The sequence below is a fragment of the Anomalospiza imberbis genome, chromosome Z (assembly GCF_031753505.1).
Source record: "Anomalospiza imberbis isolate Cuckoo-Finch-1a 21T00152 chromosome Z, ASM3175350v1, whole genome shotgun sequence".
NCBI lineage: Eukaryota > Metazoa > Chordata > Aves > Passeriformes > Viduidae > Anomalospiza > Anomalospiza imberbis.
In genome coordinates this window covers 46,871,479-46,891,812 of record NC_089721.1, presented here as the reverse complement: position 1 = coordinate 46,891,812, position 20,334 = coordinate 46,871,479, and the positions used below count along the sequence as shown (strand labels likewise).

Below are 20,334 nucleotides of genomic sequence, written 5' to 3'. Positions count from 1 at the left end.
GAAGCCCAACATGGTAAGACTGATGGGTACAATTTTCTAGGTGACAGTCTATTTAGTATGAGCCACAATGATGCTCAGAGAGTTGGAGCACCTCTCCTACAGGACATGCTGAAAGAATTGGAATTGTTCAGCCCAAAGAAGAGAAGGTTCTGGGGACATCTCACTTAAGGCCTTTCAGTGCCTTAAGGCAGCTTATGAAAAGGAGGGAGAAAGACTTTTAATATGGCCAGACAGTGACAGAACAAGGGGCAAAGGTTTTAAACTGAAAGCGAACAAATTTATATTAGATGTTAGGAAGAAATTCTTTACTCCGAGTGTGGTGTAGAACTAGATCAAGTTGCTCAGAGAAGCTGTGGATGCCCCACAACTGGGGAGGGTTCAAGGCCAGGCTGGATGGGGTCCTGAGCAACCTGATCTAGTGAAAGGCATACTTGCATATGGCAGAGAGGGTTGGAGAGAGGTGATTTCTGAGGTGTCTTCCAACCCAAACCATTCTGAGATTCTATGGCTCTATGAAAATAAATAGCATTTTAAACTTTAATAGCAGGGTGACCCACAGCTGTGGAAGCCTCTTCCTTTACTTTACTAACTTGTGTGTGTCTGAAAGTTTTCAGCTCATCCCCTAATCTTTTACTACAATTAAGAAAAATTTATGAAGATTATAGGCAGATGACCAATAAGAAATTTGTATTTCTTCTGTGTTTCAAAAAGTATTTTGCTTTTATTTTATTTGTTTTGAATCCTAGAAATATTCTTGCTGGTAAACTCTTGCATCATTTATACCATTTAGATCTCTAAAAAGATGTGTGTTATCTCATCTACCTGTGTTTCACTCGAAGAAAAGTTTTATAATTTTTAAATTATTCAGGAGATAGAGTCTATACATTAGGTGATGAATAATTCAGCTGACACATCAGATGTTGGATATCAAACTCTCAGAAAGGTGAAGTATGAGCAAAAGAGTCTGAAAACTGCTTGCTTGATAAAGTCAGAATAAATTTTTCTCAAATCAAGCCATCAGAAAACCATTAAAAAACCCCAAACAAATCTGCAGTACAGTTTTAAACATTCATAAGACAAACAAGCAAGCAAGCAAATCAACAAAAGAAGCGAAAGCACAACAAGAACAGATAGAAATGCATCAAACTGCTATCACCAAGAGGTCACTTAATGGCAATTGTCACTGTCAGCTTTTTAGAGCAGAAATTCAGAGTCTATTGATTTCCTTTTTATCATCTTCCTGGCATAAAAAGAGGAAACACCTGTTGCTAATGAATTGCATCATGCCATTATATGAGATGCAAGTTTGCTCACAGAAAAGGGTATCTATGCAGAATTTAGGAAAGTGAATACTGTTTACATCAGCAAATCTTTGCAAAGCTATTGTAAGTTGATGTATGGATAATAAATTCAGATCACAGAAACAACATACCTGGAGATGCCATTACAATTGCACCTCCTTTCCTTGAATGCTTGCTGCAATGTGGCTTTGAATTTTTTCCCATCTATGAAATGTTATTTCCTTGGTAAGTGCATGGGCTGTCATTTGTGTTTAAATTTGTCTTAGCTGAGGCTGTGGTGTCTCTTCTCTCTACTGTGACACACTAAGGTGAAGGAGTTTGCTTTTATGGCCGCAGTTATAGCATCCTCACTTGACCATAGTGAGTTTGGGTAGGAGGCTGATTACAGCTGGAGAAACAATAAGTGATTGTCAGATTTTACCCCAAGAGTGCTGCTCACTGTCCCTGTGATGTTGAAAATGTAGTGCTGGTTCACCTGCAGCTCTGCCCTTTGTGTGCAGGCTTTGCCTTTCATACTAAAATTAATAACAAGTCTAATGAAGTGTGTCTTCCCTTCTGTGCAAGTGTGAAGGCATTAATCTAGTCTCAAATTTAATAGAAAGTAACACAAAGTACGTTTTTCTGTGAAAACTTCTGTCCTATCTGAGTTTTGGTGATGTATTTTGTTCCTGCATTTGTTTGAAGCTCTGATTCGGAATCTGAGGAGGAGCCAATTACAGAGGAGGAGTTGGCCAAGCTGAAAGAAGAGGTAGAAGAAAAAAAGAAACTGATTGCCACGCTACGAAACAAGCCATGGAAGATGAAAAAGAAATTGTCTGTCCTGAAGTATGGTTTGATTTCCTTAATTAATATCTGCTGTTCTGCTTTGCACTGTTTTTCTGAATTTTCACTTTAGTTCTGCACCTATTCACAAAATTGACTTCAGACCACCTCTAATCTCTCTTCCCTAGGAGGTATGCTCACAGTAAGTGGAGGTAAATGGTGCTGCAGATCACTGCTTTCTTGTCCCAGTAGAGTTGAAATCAAATACGGAAAGCTAATATCTTCCTGTTTTCAGAATTTCCATTACAACCCAATGCAAAATCTTTTCCTTTTCTTCAGTTAGGTTGATGTTTATGAATTCTTCCATTTGTGAGATTAATATCTCATTAATATCTTTCAGAAAAATGATGAAATTGCAGGATTACCTCAAGATTGCTGGAGAGAAAGGAGAGGACTTTTGTCCCTAGCCTGACTTTTAGGAAAGAAAAAAAAAAGACTTATGAAAAACCAAACTCTTTGGAAGCAGAACTTGTACTTTCATTCATTTTTATTTATGCCACATAGAAAATTGTATTTTGCCCTAGCACACCTATCACTATATTTATTTGGAAGCCAAAAATGAAGTATTTATTTACATTTAAATTTCCACCAAGCACAGGAACTGAGTAAATTGAGAAAACTTTATTCTTTTGATAAACCTGCAATGCTCCCCTGTTTTAGAGAACTAATTAGCTGCAGCAATACCAAGACACCAGTAAAACATATCTAGCAGAGAAAAGATGGTCTGTCCTACAGAGAGTTTTTAATATGAACAGAAAACACAGACATGAAATATAGTGTGGAAAGTCTATAGATTTGTCCTTTTAGAAGGTAAAGTAATTTTTGAAAGAGGTAGTGAAAAGACTCAAATTAGGTAAAAGGGAACAGTATCTAGGAGATGTAGAGTAGAAGAATTGTGAAGGTAAGAGAACTTTCATCAAATATAAATGAGCAGATTAAGTTTTGGATAATCTACAGCTGAAGGATCCCCATGTACATAAACTTAACATTTGTTTGTAGTCTTCCTAAGGAGAAAGCTTCTAGTTTTACAACCATTCTTCTATGCCATAATTCCTAGCAATTCCAAGGAAACTTCATGACTTGGTATGTACCTTAGACTATTTTCCACTATTGCTTTTCCATGTGGGCAGTGCAACATGTAGCTCAAGGATGAGCTCAAAAGATACTTCTGAGCCTTGGGATATCTGGTAAGGAAAGTTGGCACCAAAGTTATTTTTTCTGCTATATTTCCAGTTATGGGCAGTGATATTGGTGGAAACAGATGCACCCGGTCTATTAATACAATAATTAACAGAAAAAATCCTCCTAGAAACTCTACCAAGGCTCTTGGAAGATGGGGAGATGATTTGAGACAATAAGCACCTCTTCACCAGGGAAAGAACTGCCTGAACAAACCTTCTGTGATGAAGTTACTACATTGGACAAAGGAAGGGTCTACCTTTAGCTGGACTTCTGGAAGGTCTTTGACATGGTACCCCACAAAATCCTCTCCCCAAATTGTAAAGATATGGATTAAATGGGTGGACTGTAAGGTTGCTAAGAAATTGTCTGAATGATCACACCTAGGGAGCTGGTGGCCAATGTCTGCTTGGACAGCCCTTTGGAGGACTTGGGGGTGCTGGTGGATGGAAAGTCAAAGGAAAGCCTACAATGTGGGTTTGCAGCCCAGCAAAGCAAATCCAAAACAGTGTGGCCAGTAGGGTGAGGGAAGGGATTCTGCTCCTCTAAACCACTCTAGTGAGACCCCACCTGGAATGTCCAGATCTGGGGTCCTCAATACAGGAAAGGCATGAACCTGCTTGGGCAGTCCACAGGAGGGCCACAGAAATGGTCAGGAGACTGGAACAGTTTTCCTATGGCCACAGACTATGAGAGTTGGGCTGTTCAGCCTGGAGAAGAGAAGGCCCTGGAGACACCCTGCAGCAGCCTTCCTTCTACTGGTTTACATGGTTTGTGAATACTTTTTACATTTTTTGTGAATACCTGTTGCTCTACTTTTTCCATGGGAGTTGAGAACTTGTGACATTTCTTCTTGACACTGCCTACTCAGGTGAGCACAAAGTTACCTGAAGAACCATCAGGTGAAAATGATCATTAATTATTACTTGCAAGACTGAAATTTAGAGAGAGGAGTAAATTGCCTGATTGACTGATTGACAGAAACCTTTGGGAATCAGTCCTGAAGGGCAAAGGAGTCCAGGAAGGATGGATATGCTTTAAAAAGGAAATTGTTAAATATTCAGGAACAGGCTGTCCCCATATGCAGGAAGACAAGTCATTGGGGAAAAAGGCCAGCCTGGTTAATATTAGGCTTAATCTCAGGAAAAAAAGAGAATCTGTTTTTTCTGGAAGGAGGGACAGATAACTTGGGAGGTCTACCAGGATGTCACAAGTTCATATAGGGAGAAGATTAGAATGGCCACAGCCCTACTAGAACCCAACTGGCCTCTACTTTAAAAGACAATAACAAATTTTCTATAAATACATTTGCAGTAAATGGAAGGTCAAGAGGTCTCTATCGCTTGTTGAATGTGAAGGGTAGTGTAGTGACAGGGAATGAGAGAAAGGCAGAGGTACTTAATGCCTTCTTTCTCTCAGTCATCAATATCAGGACAGTTTTCCTTATGAAATCTATCTCCTCGATAAGAAAGTTGGTGATGGGGAAATGAATGAAGCCCCCACAATCCAGGAGGAGATGGTTAGTGTCCTGCTATTCCAATTAGACGTGCAGAAATCTATGTGTCCTGGTGGAATCCACTCCACAGAAATAAGCAAACTGGTGAAAGAACCAAAACACATTAAATCACCTACCAGCAGTCCTGATTAACTGGAGAAGTTCCAGCTGACTAGAAATTGGCACGTGTAACACTTGTCTACAAGAAGGATCAGAAGGATGATCTGGGGAACTACAGGCCTGTCAGCCTAACCTCAGTTCCAGACAATTTATGGAAAATATTATCCTCAGTGCCGTTATGCAGGACAATCAGAAGATCAAGCCCAGACGATACGGTTTGATGAAAGGCAGGTTGTGGTTGGCCAAATTTATTACCTTCTATGACAAAGTGACCCACTTAGTATATGAGGGAAGCCTGTGGATGTCATCTGTCTAGACTTCAGTAAAGCATTTGATACAGTCTCCCAAAAGATCCTTCCAGAAATATTGGCTTGGATGGGTAAAAACTAGCTGTTTGTCTGGGCCCCGAGAGTGGTGGTGAATGGAGCTAAATCCTGTTGATGGCCAGTCACTAGTGGTGCTCCCCACAGCTCTGTTTTGGGGTCAGTATTCTCTAACATTTTTATTGATGATCTAGGCATGGGAATTGACTGCACCCTCATTAAATTTGCAGATGACACCGGTTGGGTGGGAGTGTTGGGTGGGTCTGCTTGAGGGCAGGAAGGCTCTGCAGAGGGACAAGCTTAATCAATCGGCTGAGGACAACTGCAGGAGGTTCAACAAGGCCAAGTGCTGTGTCTTGTACTGGGGTTGCAGCAGCCCCTGTGCAGTGCTACAGTCTTGGGGTGAGGTGGCTCAAGAGCTGTTCTTCAGAAAGGAACTAGGGGGTTGCTGTTTGAACAAGAGCCAGCAGTGTTCCCATGTGGAGAAAAAGACCAGTGGCATCCTGGCCTGTGTCTAGAACAGCGTGGCCAGCAGGACAGGGCAGTGATTGTGCCCCTGTACCAGGCACTGGGGAGGCCTCACCTTGAGTCTGTGCTCAGTTCTGGGCCCCTCACTTTAAAAGGGACACTGAGGGGCTGGAGCCTGTCCACCGAAGGGCAACGAGGCTCCTGAAAGAGCTGAAGAACATCTCTCATGAGGCACAGCTGAGGGAGCTGGGGTTGTTTAGCCTCAAGAAGAGGAGGCTCAGGGGGAACCTCATTGCTTTTTGCAGCTCCCTGTAAGGAGGTTGGGGTGAGTCAGGGCCTGTATTCACTACAGTGCCTGCAGTGAGAGGACAAGAGGAAAAGGCCTTAGGCTGAGACAAGGGAGAGTCAGATTAGATAGTATAAAAAAAATTTTACTGTTAGGGTGAATTGGAATTGGTTGCCCAGGGAGGTGGTGGAGTCACCATCCCTGGAGGTGTTCAAGAGGCATCTGGAACTGGTGTTTGGTGATGTGGTTTAGTGTCTCTGGGGTTACAGTGGTAGTACTGGGTTGATGGTTGCACATAAGGTGTCTTAAAGTCTCTCCCAACCTTGACATTCTATGATTCTGTGATTTTTGGATTAGAAGAAGGTACAAAAAACAAAAACAAAAACAAAAAAAACCCAAACCAAACAACCAAACAAAAAAAACCCACCACCATAAAACAAAACAAAACAAACAACAAAAAAAACCAAAACCATACACAAACACACACACACACACACAAAAAAAAAAAAAAAAAAAACAACAAAAAAAAAAAAACCACCCAACCAAACGAATGGGCCAGAGCTTCAGCTGTTGCAAACTGGAAAACCTTTGTTGCAAACTGGAAAACCTTCAGAAGAAGCTATCACAGTTTAAGTCTGAGGACTGGATTTTGGATTTTGGGAACTGCATTCTTGTTTGTGCATTTTTCTGCCTGAGTTTTGCACCAATATGAAGAAAAGGGAAGGGTTTAAATGCTGTGCTACTGTGTTTGCCTCTGGTATACTCATCTTACTTCTCTTATTAGTGCTCAAAGCACTTTAGATGGACAAAATTCTGTGCTATAAAAGCACAAATTCCATTAGTAACTGAGCAGTTTGTATCCAACAGCAATGCTTATTATGGTAACATATAATTAAAAAACTGAGCGCAAGAATCCAGAGATGTGCCAACTGTGTTCTCTAAAGTTACACCACAAGACAGTTAATACACTATCAAAACAAGTGAAATGACAAGTTATATGAAAAAAAGATAGTAAAATATCAAGTTTAGGCTTTTTGAAGGACTTCCAATTAAACACTCACATAAAGAAAGATGTGAGAACTATTTTTTTCTCCTAGAAAAATCAGAGCAGTATAGAAGCTGTTCTTCACTTAGAATCATAGAACAGTTTGGGTTGCAAGGGCCCTTAATATTAAATTTATCCCAACCCACCTGCCATTGAAAGGGACACCTTTCTCTAGACGAGGTTTCTCACAGCCCCATCCATCCTGGCCTCAAACACTTCCAGAAATAGGGCATCCAAAACTTCTCTAGACAACCTGTGACAGTACTTCACCACCTTCACAGTAAATAATTTCTTCCTAATATCTAATACAAACTCATTCTATCTCAATTGGAAGACTTTCTCCCATGACCTGTCACTACATCCTGTCATAAGAAGTCCCTCCCCTCTCTTGCAGGTCCCCTTCAGGTACTGGAAGGCTGTAAGTAAGTCACCTTGAAACGTCTTCTTTTCTAGGCTGAGCCAACCCAGTTCTTTCGGGCTTTTCTTTTAGGAGGCTAGCTCCATCCTTCTAACCATGTTACTCTAAGAGCAACTTGGTGGTTCTCCTTTGGACTTGCTCCCACAGGTTGATGTGCTTCCCTTTTCCACTGATGTGGTCACTCTATCACAACAGATCACATTCTAGGGACAGAATACATTATGGTGATTTTTTTCAGTATTTTTCTAGCACAATTAATTTTATTACAGGACTTAGACTGCCGATCAAGACAAATGAATTGGAAATAAGAAATTTTATAGGCATATAAACCCAAAGATTTATAAGGCACATGTGTGATATGGTGGAAATTTCTCATCTGTTTTTGCACTCTTTGTACTCCCATCAATCAGTATTTCATCTCTCTTATTGTGGATATACTTACAGTCCTGGAGGCAAGACTGGATGTCTTGGAAGCCAGCTGGGTATTAAATAACAATATAATTTGCCCACTATTATTGCTGAACTTCTTTTTAAGTGAGCGGTGCCTGACAATATCTGTTTTGAAGTCTGTTTTCAGCCAATCTTCTAAGACTTACAAAAGTCCTGGATGGTTAACATTTCTTTTTATTGAGCTTTTAATTCTTAGAGTCTGAAACCTTCCTGAACTGTTACTGAAAAATGTGATCAATCCACTCAAATCCTATTCATTAGCAACAAGCTCTAAGAGCTGTAACACATCCCCCGTGCAGCACAGAAGTGCCTGAGGTACCATACACCTATCACTTTGGAAGCTGTAACTCCACACCTTGTATTAATAATTAACTCAGTCTTCTCTGGGACAATAATGCCTGGCCGTCTGAAACATTTATTAGTTCTTGCATCTGTAATTCAATTAATAAGCTTTCTCTAAAGTTTCTTTAAATTCACAGTTAGCTAGTGGGGGACACTTTGGCCTATCTTGTGATACAGATAATTTACCTCTAACACATGATACCAGTGATTACAAAGCTTGGTTTTGTTGGTCTGCGTTGTTTTTGACACATCCTCATGTTTGTGAAATCGCAATACTTCCAAGTGGGCATGAATATGTATATATGTACTTCTGGTTTTTGTTGTGGTTTCTAAAGTATTTCTAAGACTTGCCCTTTCTTCCTGTTGTTTATAGCACAAAAGACATGGAGGAAAGGACAAAGTTTTACAGAAATTCACAGTGATGTACAAATAGAGGTCTTTCATTTAGCTAGTTTAGACATCAAGGTAGAAACCTTAAAATTAAGTAATCTGTTGAACTATACTTGACAAGAACATATGTCACAGACATGGAAAGGACATGGCAAGACTGGTCCCTGACTGAATGGTGCCAAGTTGATGCTGAAATTTTAAGACTAGGAGTTTTAAGTAACTTAAAAACCACAGAAGTCAGGAGTAAGTTGTCAGTGGAATAATCTGCTGCAGAGCTGGGGGAAGAAAAGCTGAGGAGAAAATGAATGCATATTCTGTTTGATAGCTCCAGCATCATGAGCAATATGAAAATTTTATTTAGAATGTTATTGGTAAAATTACCAAAATGAAAGATATGCCTGTAGAACATCAAAGGTAACTTGATTTATTTTATTCCAACTGTGAAAGAATACTTCCACTATTCTTTCACAAAATAATTTAAAAAAATACAATTGCATAACAATGATACAAAACAATTTAGATTGGAAAAGAATCTTATGATCATTGAGTCCAGCCATTAACACAGCACTGTCAAGTCCATCTCTCCAAGTCACTTATCATGACACTTCCACATTTTTTCAAAACCTCCAGGGATGGTGATTCTACCACTTCCCTGGGCAGCCTGTTCCAATGCTTAGCAACCTTTTGTAGAAGAAATTTTTTGTAATACACAATCTAAACCTCCCTGGAACAATTTGAGACTGTTTCTTGTCCTGTCACTTGTACCTGGAAGAAGAGACTGATTCCCTCTTCACTACAACCTCCTCTGAGGAGGCAAACTGACTGAGAGCGCCCTTTATCCCCTCCTCCAGATCATTCATAGAGCAGGACTCTCCTCTGTACTGAGTCCTGGGGAACACCACTGCAATTGGATGACAGATGGATTTAATTCTATTCACCACAACTCTTTTGGCCATATAGCATGTGCTACTCTTTTATTAATTATATGGTGGTTATTAACTATGTGATAATTTTGGCCATTACTTCACAAGAATTGGAAACATTATGGCCACCATTTTTAATGCATGTTTGAAACACCTTCTTGTCATGGTCAGGGTGCATTAATGGTCGATGCATTAATGCCAGCAATTCTATTAATATAAAAAAAAAACAATTAAAGTGTGTTGTTATTAGACCAGAGTAAAATTCAATGTAAATGAAAATGAAAGTAATACTGCAAGTCCACAATTTGGATTTAACTGACTTCTTTCAGCATTTATACAACAGACTTTTTAGTGTGCAAAAACAATTTATTAAGGAAGTGAAAGGAGTTGCTTCACACTTCTTTGATTAAACATGAAAATAACTTCATAAATATCGTGCACATGTGGATCAAACAGATTTTTGGTCCAGTCTTTCTTGTGCAACTCAGTTGACTGCACTTGTAGCCACTCAGTAAGAAATGGTTGTTTGTCATGCAATGGTGATCTTAGTCTAATGCAGGGAAACTGAATGAAAATCAGTGAAAAAAATATTATAAAACATTTAGGGAAGAAGGAGTGCAAGGAGAGAGAAAATTTCAGCCACTAGCAAAGCAGAATCCAGGGAAGCATTCAGGACAATCAGCAGCATAGAATCCGTAGATCCAGATTACCACCTTAAAAAAGCAATTTTTTGTTTTGTCCTGGGGAAAAAGCTGAAATACTCATAACACTTGAAAGATTGTATGATGGGGGTCCAGGAGGCAGATGAAGATAAAACAAACTAGTTTTAGTAGAAAACCTTACAAAATTAATTTAAAATAAGTCAAAAAGAGGTTTAAGATAATTTTTTTAGGAATTTGATAGTGGAAAATTCCTTCCTGTTTTGGCTTAACTTTATTTTTTATCAGAACAAGTTTGTGGAGAGCTTGAGTGTTTCACCTATAGATGTTAAAAGTAGTCATATATGCTATCAAGGATTTTTAATGTATTTACTGCAGTTTTCACATTATGTTCTTAAATTTCTAATTCATTGCTTCACTCTGAAAAAAAAAACACTTAAAATTTGAAAATTTCATATTCTGCAGCATAATTAGTGACTGAAAACACAAGAATTCTACTCTGTAGGTTTTGATTTCAGAAAATTTTCATGAACAAGCCTGAATTACCCAGTGATAGAAATTATAGTAGAGTATAGTATGCCAACCTGGGAGATTGATAGGTATGCAGTTTATTGTCTTCCTGCTTTTATGGCACTGTTCCAGCACTGACTGCTGAATTCAGGAGGAAGCTGCCATCTGCTGTCAGGACACCCTGTTGACGGAGCAGTAAGATTTTGGATCCTGTGGATTGGGTTTAAAGGTGACCCTAGGACACAGGTTTCCTGAAGCTGAACTAATCTGTTTTCTATGACTTACTTGGAAGGGCTGAAATTTAATTGTAGATTTTTCTGAGAATCAAAATGAAAAAATGATATGTGAGCAGTGGGTTGTAAAATCTCTGGAGGACTCAGAGTGGTTTGGAAAATAAAGAATCCCCAATCAGTGTCAGCACTAGCTAAGTACAGAAAGATCAGACTTAAAAATCTGGAATACAAATGTGATCTAGAAGCACAGGATTGGAAATAAAGGATCTACACCCTTAAAAAGACACTGACTTGAACCTCAAGGAATGTGTTTGATGTGATGAATAGGTGGGCTCTGTGGCTGTGGGGGTGGCTGGGTATTTTTATCTTTTCTAATATGAATCTTTGCTTTACTTGTGCTATAGAGAGAAAAAAAATATTAGATTAACATTCATAATTTCAAATGTTGTGAAAAGGCATGCAGAAGTCCTGAGGTCAGGTGAAATTGCACTGGCCCTGATGTTTCACCAGCTGGGTTTGAGTGAAAGCACTTGGAAGGGGAGAGTGCCCAGAGGCCTTTCAAATAAGGAAAGCTCTCAATCACTGAAAATGAAATTCAATAACTCAATTTTGCACTTAAGTGCACTTATTTGGATACTTGGTACTGCAAGCCAAAGCAATTGTTGCAGCGGATGTCTAAGTTGTGAAAGTATTCGATAGATCTTCAGACTGAAGATTACCCTAAACATTTGAAGTTATTAAAAAAACACAGTTACTTCTATAGATGTTGAGATTTTTAACCATTAAATTAGAAAAGTTATGTCATGGCTAAAGGCCATCTTCTCACGTAATTTTAATTCTCCTTTATCTCAACTACACTGCTATACTGTCATTAGTCCTGCCAGATTTTACAGTTTAACACTCTTTTTCCTTCCTTGTATAAAATATATGAGCAGAAAATGTAAGCATGATAATTAATTTCACTCGGTAAACTTATCTGTAGGAGTTCCGGAAAGAAAGAAAAATGCATCAACATCAATATGCATCACAATTAATATTTTCCTAATAGTCTACCTTCTCAAAGGTGCTTTGTGCAATACAATATAATAATAATAAACATAATATAGAGTGCTTTGAAGTTATACAGTGTGACAACAGAACCGTTTACAGCATTGTGCATACACTGAGAGTTAAGAATCCTTAGTCCTTTTTTCAGTGGTTTAGAACATTTAGCCTTTAGAGCACATTTTCTTGTGAGAGATATAGTGGAAAGTCATACATAGAAATTGGATTAAATGGAGGAAACATTAAAATGCACTTGATCTCTTCATTGTTTTAATCTGTGGACTTTATGCATTTTAAAGAGTTTAAAAGTCTTCCTTTCATCTTTATATTATTTAACTTATAAATCTCTATAGGCAAAATTTTAGCCTTTTGGGGACCTGAGAAGCTGTGTTTCAAAGAAATTACTCTGGGAATGGTACATCTAAAGAAGATGTTTGCAAAAATTCAGAAGGGCGAAGTTACATGTAGTATTGAGAAGGGTGGGCACAAGGGAACCAAAGCTCTAGTGTACACATCTCTCTCCCAACCCATCCTAAGCTGAGAACACAGAGGGGAGAGGCTCAAAGGTATCCAGAGCATGACTAAGACACAAAGGAGGTCAAATGTTGGTAATTGAAATGAAAATTCACTTTTATTCACTATTATAGAAGAGAGCAAGGAAGAAATTAGAATAGTAGGAAAAAGCAAAGTATTACAGAAAGCAAGAAAGGTGATCACCACCAAGATCCCACAGTGTCCTATGAAGATCCCTCTTTCTTCTGTTGGAATAACTGTCAGGGTAACAGGAATAACTGTGCTTCATATAAATGGGCTGTAGCTTAACTGTGAAAGTCAGTTTACTGAGTTACTGTGATTAAACATATTTAGTAACCTTGACTGGACTTAGGCAAATATGAGAGCTCCAAATATGTTCACATTAGATCAGGTGAATAAAGTTGCTTGATTTTTGCATTACATACACATTACATATATAGTCTTCTGCAAAATAGAAAAACTCTGAGCTTTCCTTTTCAAACATTACTAAGGTAACAAGATTTTATAAAGTTCTATGAGGACTAAAAAATACATTAATTTGATAGAGACAATATGAAATTTACTATAACATAATCTATATCTCTCTTTTGCCTTCATTTTCCAGGGAAGCACAGCTTTTTGTTGAGAAGTTTGAAGGTGCTCTTGGAAAAGGAAAAGGAAAAAAATTCTATGCATACAAAGTGATGATGACCAAGGTAAATGAATTGTTTCACTAATTTCCTGTAAAGCTCATGGGAAGCCTTCTGAAGATTATTGCCATGAGTACTCATATTCCACAGTAGCATTCCTTGTCTTTCCATGGATTTTAAACTTTTTTTTTTTATTTATTAATCTTTTATTTTTATATTTTATTTTCTTTTAAAAGTTTATTTTAAAATAAACTTTTTTATTTTATTTTTCTCACATGAAAATATTTCTAATGAAAGCTTATAGTTTGATTTTTGAAACTTGTCATCAAAACGAAAATCAGCTGTTTTACAGGAGTTTGCAAGGGTTCAATATCTTATGAAAGTTAATTTGCCTTGGTGTGGATTGAGTATTTGTGTGGACTGAATCCAAAGTTCAGTTTTTCCCTTGAGACAGTCTTCTGTAAAAGATAAAGAAAAAAGAAAGAGAAAGAAAAAAAGAAAAAGAAAGAAAAAAAGAAAAAGAAAAAGAAAAAGAAAAAGAAAAAGAAAAAGAAAAAGAAAAAGAAAAAGAAAAAGAAAAAGAAAAAGAAAAAGAAAAAGAAAAAGAAAAAGATTGGCATGAAAAAAGTGATTAGCTAATAATTCTTGTGGTAGAAATAGAAACGTCACACAAATCCAATAGAAGAGATATTAAAATAAACAAAAGGAGATGGCTCTTCACAATTACTTTGTGGACTCTACCAATGGATTTTGTGAATGATTAAGGGGTTACATTAGCTCAAGGAAGAAATGAGCATCTGGGCACTGAGATGATGGTGTGGTTTTTGTTTTTTCTTTTCTGTGACTCTCCAGAAATGGATGAAATTTCAAAGAGATTTTGAAAATTTTAAGACAGCCTGCATACCCTGGGAAATGAAAATTAAGGAGATTGAAAGTAAGTAAGTAAGAATAGGATCTAGTATCATATTTCTGATGTCTGCCAAATGATAATTTTTTTAGTATATGCATCTGTATTCAATGCATAGTTTAAAAACAATGAGTATTTATTTTTTCATTAATATTTATTGAGCTTGATAATATAAATAGTTGAAAATTGTCTTCAGAGGGTACCACTTTACAGATAAAAATTGTCACTATACAGGTAGCAGTTAAAAAAAACCAGTGTTGAAATGAATCACAAAAAAGTATAATTGAGACTTAGCCATTCACTTTATTCACCTTCACTTTATTTGTTTGCATTTATTTTATACAGATTATACTATATAGGTTATACCGCAATTATTTCAATTATTTCTGCCACTTTTTTCATTATCTTGAGCTTTGTGTAAGTTGCCTTTCTGTCATTGTCAGCCACAGAAAAAAAACACAGAGAGAACAGAATTGGTCTTGGATGGCCCATATATAAACGAGGCAGTGTAGTTAGTACTATGGGTATATTTGAGAGTAGGGGTCTGTCACAATTCAGTTTTGTGTTGACATTCCAGTGACAAATTTAAACTGCAGTCCTTTATTTGAAGGAGATTTGACTTAAGTGTGTGGCTTCCTGAGTGAAGGTCTGACACCTAGATTCCCTTTACAACAAATGCTTCCCACTACCACATAAAGAGCCTTTCTCAGTTGAGTTTGACTCCTCCAGTGCTCCAGCAATCTAGAAAGATCAGGTAAAGGCTTGAAGCACTGTGCTTCAGGTAGGCTCCCTTCTTCAAGATGTGAGTCCCTTCTAGCTCAGGGAGACTGGCTTCAGAACAAAGGGCATCTGCTATGTGTCCTCATGTTGTCAATAGGTGACAACCTGGGACTTTGATGTTTAAAAGAGAAGTTGACAAATGTATGAAGTATTTATATGTAGAAAATATAAATTCTTCTTTTCCTTGCAGAACAGATATTCAGTATTATCTGTGCAAAAGGACTTAATGGGAATCACACAGACCTGTGTTGGGACAGGGTGAATCCTATTCCACTGATAAAATCTATAAAATGCACACCTATCTCCATACCAATGCCTAGCGTGGTGAGACTGTGGATGGTGGAAAAGATGGCTAAAGTCTACTTAAAATTATTTCATTCATACACAGAACATGTTGCTCCTCAGAGTGGATTCAAAATACTGGTGAAACTTGGACTGGTTTTGTTCACAGCTTGTGCACTCCATTTGTGTCAATTTCCATGTTCCCTGTTGCAGGACCCTGTTTGGACCTGCCTACTCTGAAAATACAGCTGAGGGCAGTCATGGCTAAATTGTCCTCACCCATAGTTAAGCTTTTTACTTACTAAAAGATGTCTGTTCTTGCCTGATTGGTGAAAAATAATAAAGCACTAGAGCGGTCTGTGCATTCACTTGCAATAACTATCCTGGTGCAGGTAATTCCAATGCATTGGCTCACTGCACATGTTCCAGATGGATGCATAGCAGAGGTTTCATCAGGATAACTGATACAAGAACTATAACTGAGTGCGTGAAAAGAAGGTATTCCCAATACAATGAGGATATTAGGATTTGAGCAAAAGAAATAATGGGACATGGCGATGTCTACAAAAGTAACCTGAAATCAGAAATACTTGTAATTATCTGCACTGTATTTTTTTGAGTCCATAGTATCCCCCAAAGGCTGCAGTTTGGTTATAATTGGTTAATCTTACAACCAGACAGACTAACTCAAAGTCTCTTGATTTATACCTCTCCCCAGACTTCCCAGTATGTTGGTCACTGCTAAGATTGACCACTTCACACAAAATTTCAAAACGATGGTTTAATTCTGAACTGTGAATAAAGCAGATTCAAAATGCTGAAATCCTTGACAGAATAGTTTGCTCCTGCCTTTGCAGATCTGTGATAAATGTCTCATAGTTGGCCTCTTTTTATACTTTGGGATTATACCTGTTTAAATGTATTAAGTTTTCTACTGATTGAGATGTTACAGTAAAATATGAATATATGCATCCCAAATAATAAAAGATATATTAACTTCATATTACATACTGAAAGAATGTGTTGCATGTCTGCAAAAGGGTTTAGAAATAACAATACAAATAAGTCACTCTGAACAGAGATATTTACTTTTCATTTGCTGAGGTGTGCTCCAGGCTCACAAACTAGAACGTGTATGAAAAACATATTGAAAGGTAATTTTTTCCCCTGCAGATGAATGATAAAGGAACTGAAACCTAGTACTTTTCTAACTGACAGCTCTCCTATAGTAATTTATCTGAGCTTTTATTTTTGTTTGCCCTGACTTGCAGAGCATGGGTCAAAACAGTCTCTTGGTTGTCAGTGCTTCCCCTGCAGCCTCTAATTTGTGCACTGGTCCAGGTTAGGCTCTGGAGCGTGTGAGGTCAGATCCTTCACCTAGAGATGGGACTGCCTGCACACCTGGCTACAGATAGAACACATAAGCAGAAGAGTAAGAGAAAGAAAGGGTACAAACACTGCAGATAATGTTTTTCATCTCTAGTGAAAAAATCTGGTGAGCACTATTATAATAGCGCTGACAAGTGTTTTCATCTTGGAAAGACTTTACCTACTAGCTAATACTGCTGTGCTTCCCATTAAAACTGGGCTGGTTCTGCTTTAGCATGTCAAGAATGCTTAAAATCCACATCAGACAGAAAAAAATTAATTGAAACATACTTCTAGATATTACTTAATAAGAGCAAGTTTCACAGCTTTTATATGAACCTAGAAACTCTATTTAACTAATACTTTTATATTTTTGTTCCTGTTTTTTCAGCCAGCTCAACACATATTAGTATGCAATATGCAAGAAATTTATTAAAATTATGGTAATAAAGAAAAAAAATAAAATTAATTACATTTAGAATTAATTAAAATTAGAATCAATCAAATGTGTAAAATCCTCTCCTGATTTTACTTCTTTTTAATAAATTTTGTGCATCCTTAGATAAAATAAATTCAAAGGACCAGCTTATCTGTCTTTTAATCACATCTCATGTTTTCACAGGTCACTTTGGCTCATCAGTAGCATCTTATTTCATATTCTTGCGTTGGATGTATGGAATAAATATGATTCTCTTTGGATTGACTTTTGGTCTTGTAATGGTGCCTGAGGTGGGAATCTTTTAAATTATCTTTGAGGATTGCCATGTGGATTTCTGTCTTTGCAGTGAGATTTCATAGGACTGCAGCTTTAAATGGTTTTTAGTCTCTTCATGCTCCATTTGCAAGTATTAGACTGTAGTAAGCCTGTAAAAATGGGCTTACTTTGTGGACAGTTGTCTCTATAGAGAGATGTCTTGAATTAAACAGGACAGGAAAATGTAAAATATATTTAGGTTTGTCTTCTGAAATGGTTTTTGAAGTCTGGGATGACATAGATGTAGGGGGTTTTTGTTATATGGGGGAGCGGATTTGTTTGTTTGTTTGTTTGCTTATTTGTTTGGTTTTGGTTGTTCTGTGCATAACAAAGTAGAGGAACTGAGACTAAGAAAACTCATGGGAGACTATGTTGACTAAATATGCATTGCAATAGAAAGATGCATCCTGGGGCTCAAAGGATCCTTTCAGATGCAACACTCACATGCTGATAAGGCATAACAGGGCTGTAAAGTCACAAGGGACCTCTCATATTTCGCACTGTGCAACATCTTTGTTAAGAGTGGTACTTAGAGCAGATATTGGACTCAGACATAAATTACTTCTATGAAATGTAATACTTCCTGGGTTTCTTTGAGCTACCATATTGCCCTTCTAAAAGCAGGGCTTTATGGAATTAAAATTATTGCGCCATCTCCCTGATTTCAATATCTCATATTCATTTTAGCTTTCTCATTTTGTAGCACGCGGATAAGAAAGAGTTAGGAATTGTAACTTCCCAGCCCAGCATTTCAGTAACTTGATCCCTCCATCTAGATCCCTACAAATCTATAGGGTTTGATGGGATTCCTCATCTAACATCATTGAAAAACATCTCTCAATGATTTTTGAGTGGTCTTGGGAGTTAGGAGATGTCCCAGCTGACTGGATGCTGGCAAGTGTTCTGATTTTCAAGAAGGGCAAGAAGGACAACCCTGGAAAATACAGGCCTGTCAGTCTCACTTCAGTGCCTGGTAAAGTTAAGGGGAAGATTTTTCTGTGAGGTATTGAAAAGCATCTGAAGAACAATGCAGCGGTTCACTGCCACCATGGCTTCATGAGAGGGAAGTCCTGCTTATCAAACCTGTGATCCTTTTATAACAAAGTAACCTAACCAGTTGATCAAGGGAAACCAGTAGATGCGCTCTTTTTGGATTTCAGAAAAGCTTTCAATTGTGTCTCTCCCAGTATCCTTCTGGAGAAAATGTGCAGCACACAGCTGGAGAAACACATCATGGGGTGGGTGAGCAACTGACTCACAGGTCAGGCATGAAGGGTGATAGTGGATGGGTTGACATCTGACTGGTGACCTGTCACCAGTGGGGTCCCATAGAGCTCCATTCTTGGTCCTGTGTTCTTTAACATCTTCATAAATGACTTAAACTCAGGAGTGGAAAGGATACTAAGCAAGTTTACAGATGATCCAAAACTGAGAGGAGCTGTTGACTCCTTCGAAGGCAGGGACACCCTGCAGGGAGATCTCAGCAAATTAGAGAAATGAGAAATCACCAACAACATGAAGCCCAACAAGTGAAAATGCCAGATTCTGCACTGGGCTGGGACAACTCTATATGTACAGACAGACTGGGGAATGAGAGGCTGGAGAGCAGTGCTGTGGACCTGGGGGTCCTGGTCAATGGCGAGCTGAATATGAGCCAGTGCCCTGGCAGCCAGGAGGGCCAAGCGTGTCCTGGGGTGCATCAGGCAAAGCATCGCCATCTGGGCAAGGGAGGGAATTGTCCCGCTCTGCTCTGCACTGGGGCAGCCTCACCTCGAGTGCTGGGGGCAGTTTGGGGTGCCACAACATAAAGCACATATTAAGGTGTTAGAGAGCATCCAAAGGATCATGAAGGGCCTCCAGGGGAAGCTGTATGAGAAGCACCTGAGGTCACTTGATCTGCTCAACCTGAAGAATAGATTGAGGAGAGACCTCATCACAATCTACAGCTTCCTCATCAGGGGAGGAGGAGGGGGAGGCACTGATCTCTTCTCTGTGGGGACAGTGTCAGGGCCCAAGGGAATGGCCTGAAGTTGTGTCAGGTGAGGTTGAGGTTATATATCAGAAAAAGGTTCTTCATCCAGAAGATGGTTGGGGACTGGAACAGGCTCCCTAGAAAAATGGTCACAGTTTCAAGTCTCACAGCATTCAAGAAGTTTTTGGACAATACTCTCAGGCACATGATGTGACTCTTTGAGATGATCTTTTGCAGGGACAGGAGTTGGACTTGATAATCTTTGTGGGTCCCTTTCAACTCAGTATATTCTGTCATTCTGTGATCTTCCTTAGAAGCCAAAACAGAATAAATGTCCAATACTTTTCAGGGTGAGCCTGGAAAGAACCCTGTGAGGAGATGTACTGTGCCTGAATAAGCATCTTGCCAGCAGCAGGTGAACTGTCAGAATCCAAAAACTGATTCCCTAGCATCTTCCCATTTGTTTCATTTAAAATATCCCAATAAAATCCATAATGCAAGAAAAATGTTGGTCTTTGCAAGATAAACACCACTCATTAGAGAAATATGGATGGACTTCTGTGCCTTTGAATGTAAGAGGCACAGTTTGGCAATCCATTGAAACTAGTGGAACTTTAAATTTAGAACACACCACTGAATGCATATATTAAGCACAGTTTCAATCAGTAACGTGAGGAGCAGTGAAAGGAATTGTAGAAGTAGTTCTTTCTCATTAGGGAGGTTAGGAACATAAAACCAGTCTTTCAAAGAAATGACAGATCACTGTCCATTTCCTTTGCTGCTATTTTGCTTTAAAATATAAATCAGTCTCATTTTTTTGTTTGTTTCAGGCTTTGATGGGTAAGCCATATGGCTCTTTGCCGAGAAAAACTGTCCCAAGAGCTGAAGAAGCAACGGCTATGAATTTTGCTACCCTCTGGGATTTTAGTGTAAGTGCATAATCTTGCAGTATTGGATATCCACATGACTTTTATTCACTATTTCTTCATGATTTAATGTTCAGTTACTTAATATTAAGTATTTCAGGAGATAATTCACAAGATAATTAATTTACATGTTTGTTTCACAAGCTCTCTGTATAGATGCTTCTTTCAGACAAA

The 20,334-nt window shown here is 38.3% G+C and overlaps 1 protein-coding gene across 1 annotated transcript in view; it reads left to right on the top strand.

Annotated features, from left to right (window-relative positions):
* The window catches only part of TMC1 (transmembrane channel like 1), an 82,618-nt gene that overhangs the window by 39,629 nt on the left and 22,655 nt on the right, over nucleotides 1–20,334 (top strand). The window contains exons 5-9 of the mRNA XM_068175897.1: nucleotides 1,986–2,126; nucleotides 13,147–13,237; nucleotides 14,024–14,105; nucleotides 17,131–17,237; nucleotides 20,065–20,163. Coding sequence (XP_068031998.1) covers nucleotides 1,986–2,126; nucleotides 13,147–13,237; nucleotides 14,024–14,105; nucleotides 17,131–17,237; nucleotides 20,065–20,163 — 520 coding nt within the window. The remainder of the gene's footprint in view (nucleotides 1–1,985; nucleotides 2,127–13,146; nucleotides 13,238–14,023; nucleotides 14,106–17,130; nucleotides 17,238–20,064; nucleotides 20,164–20,334) is intronic.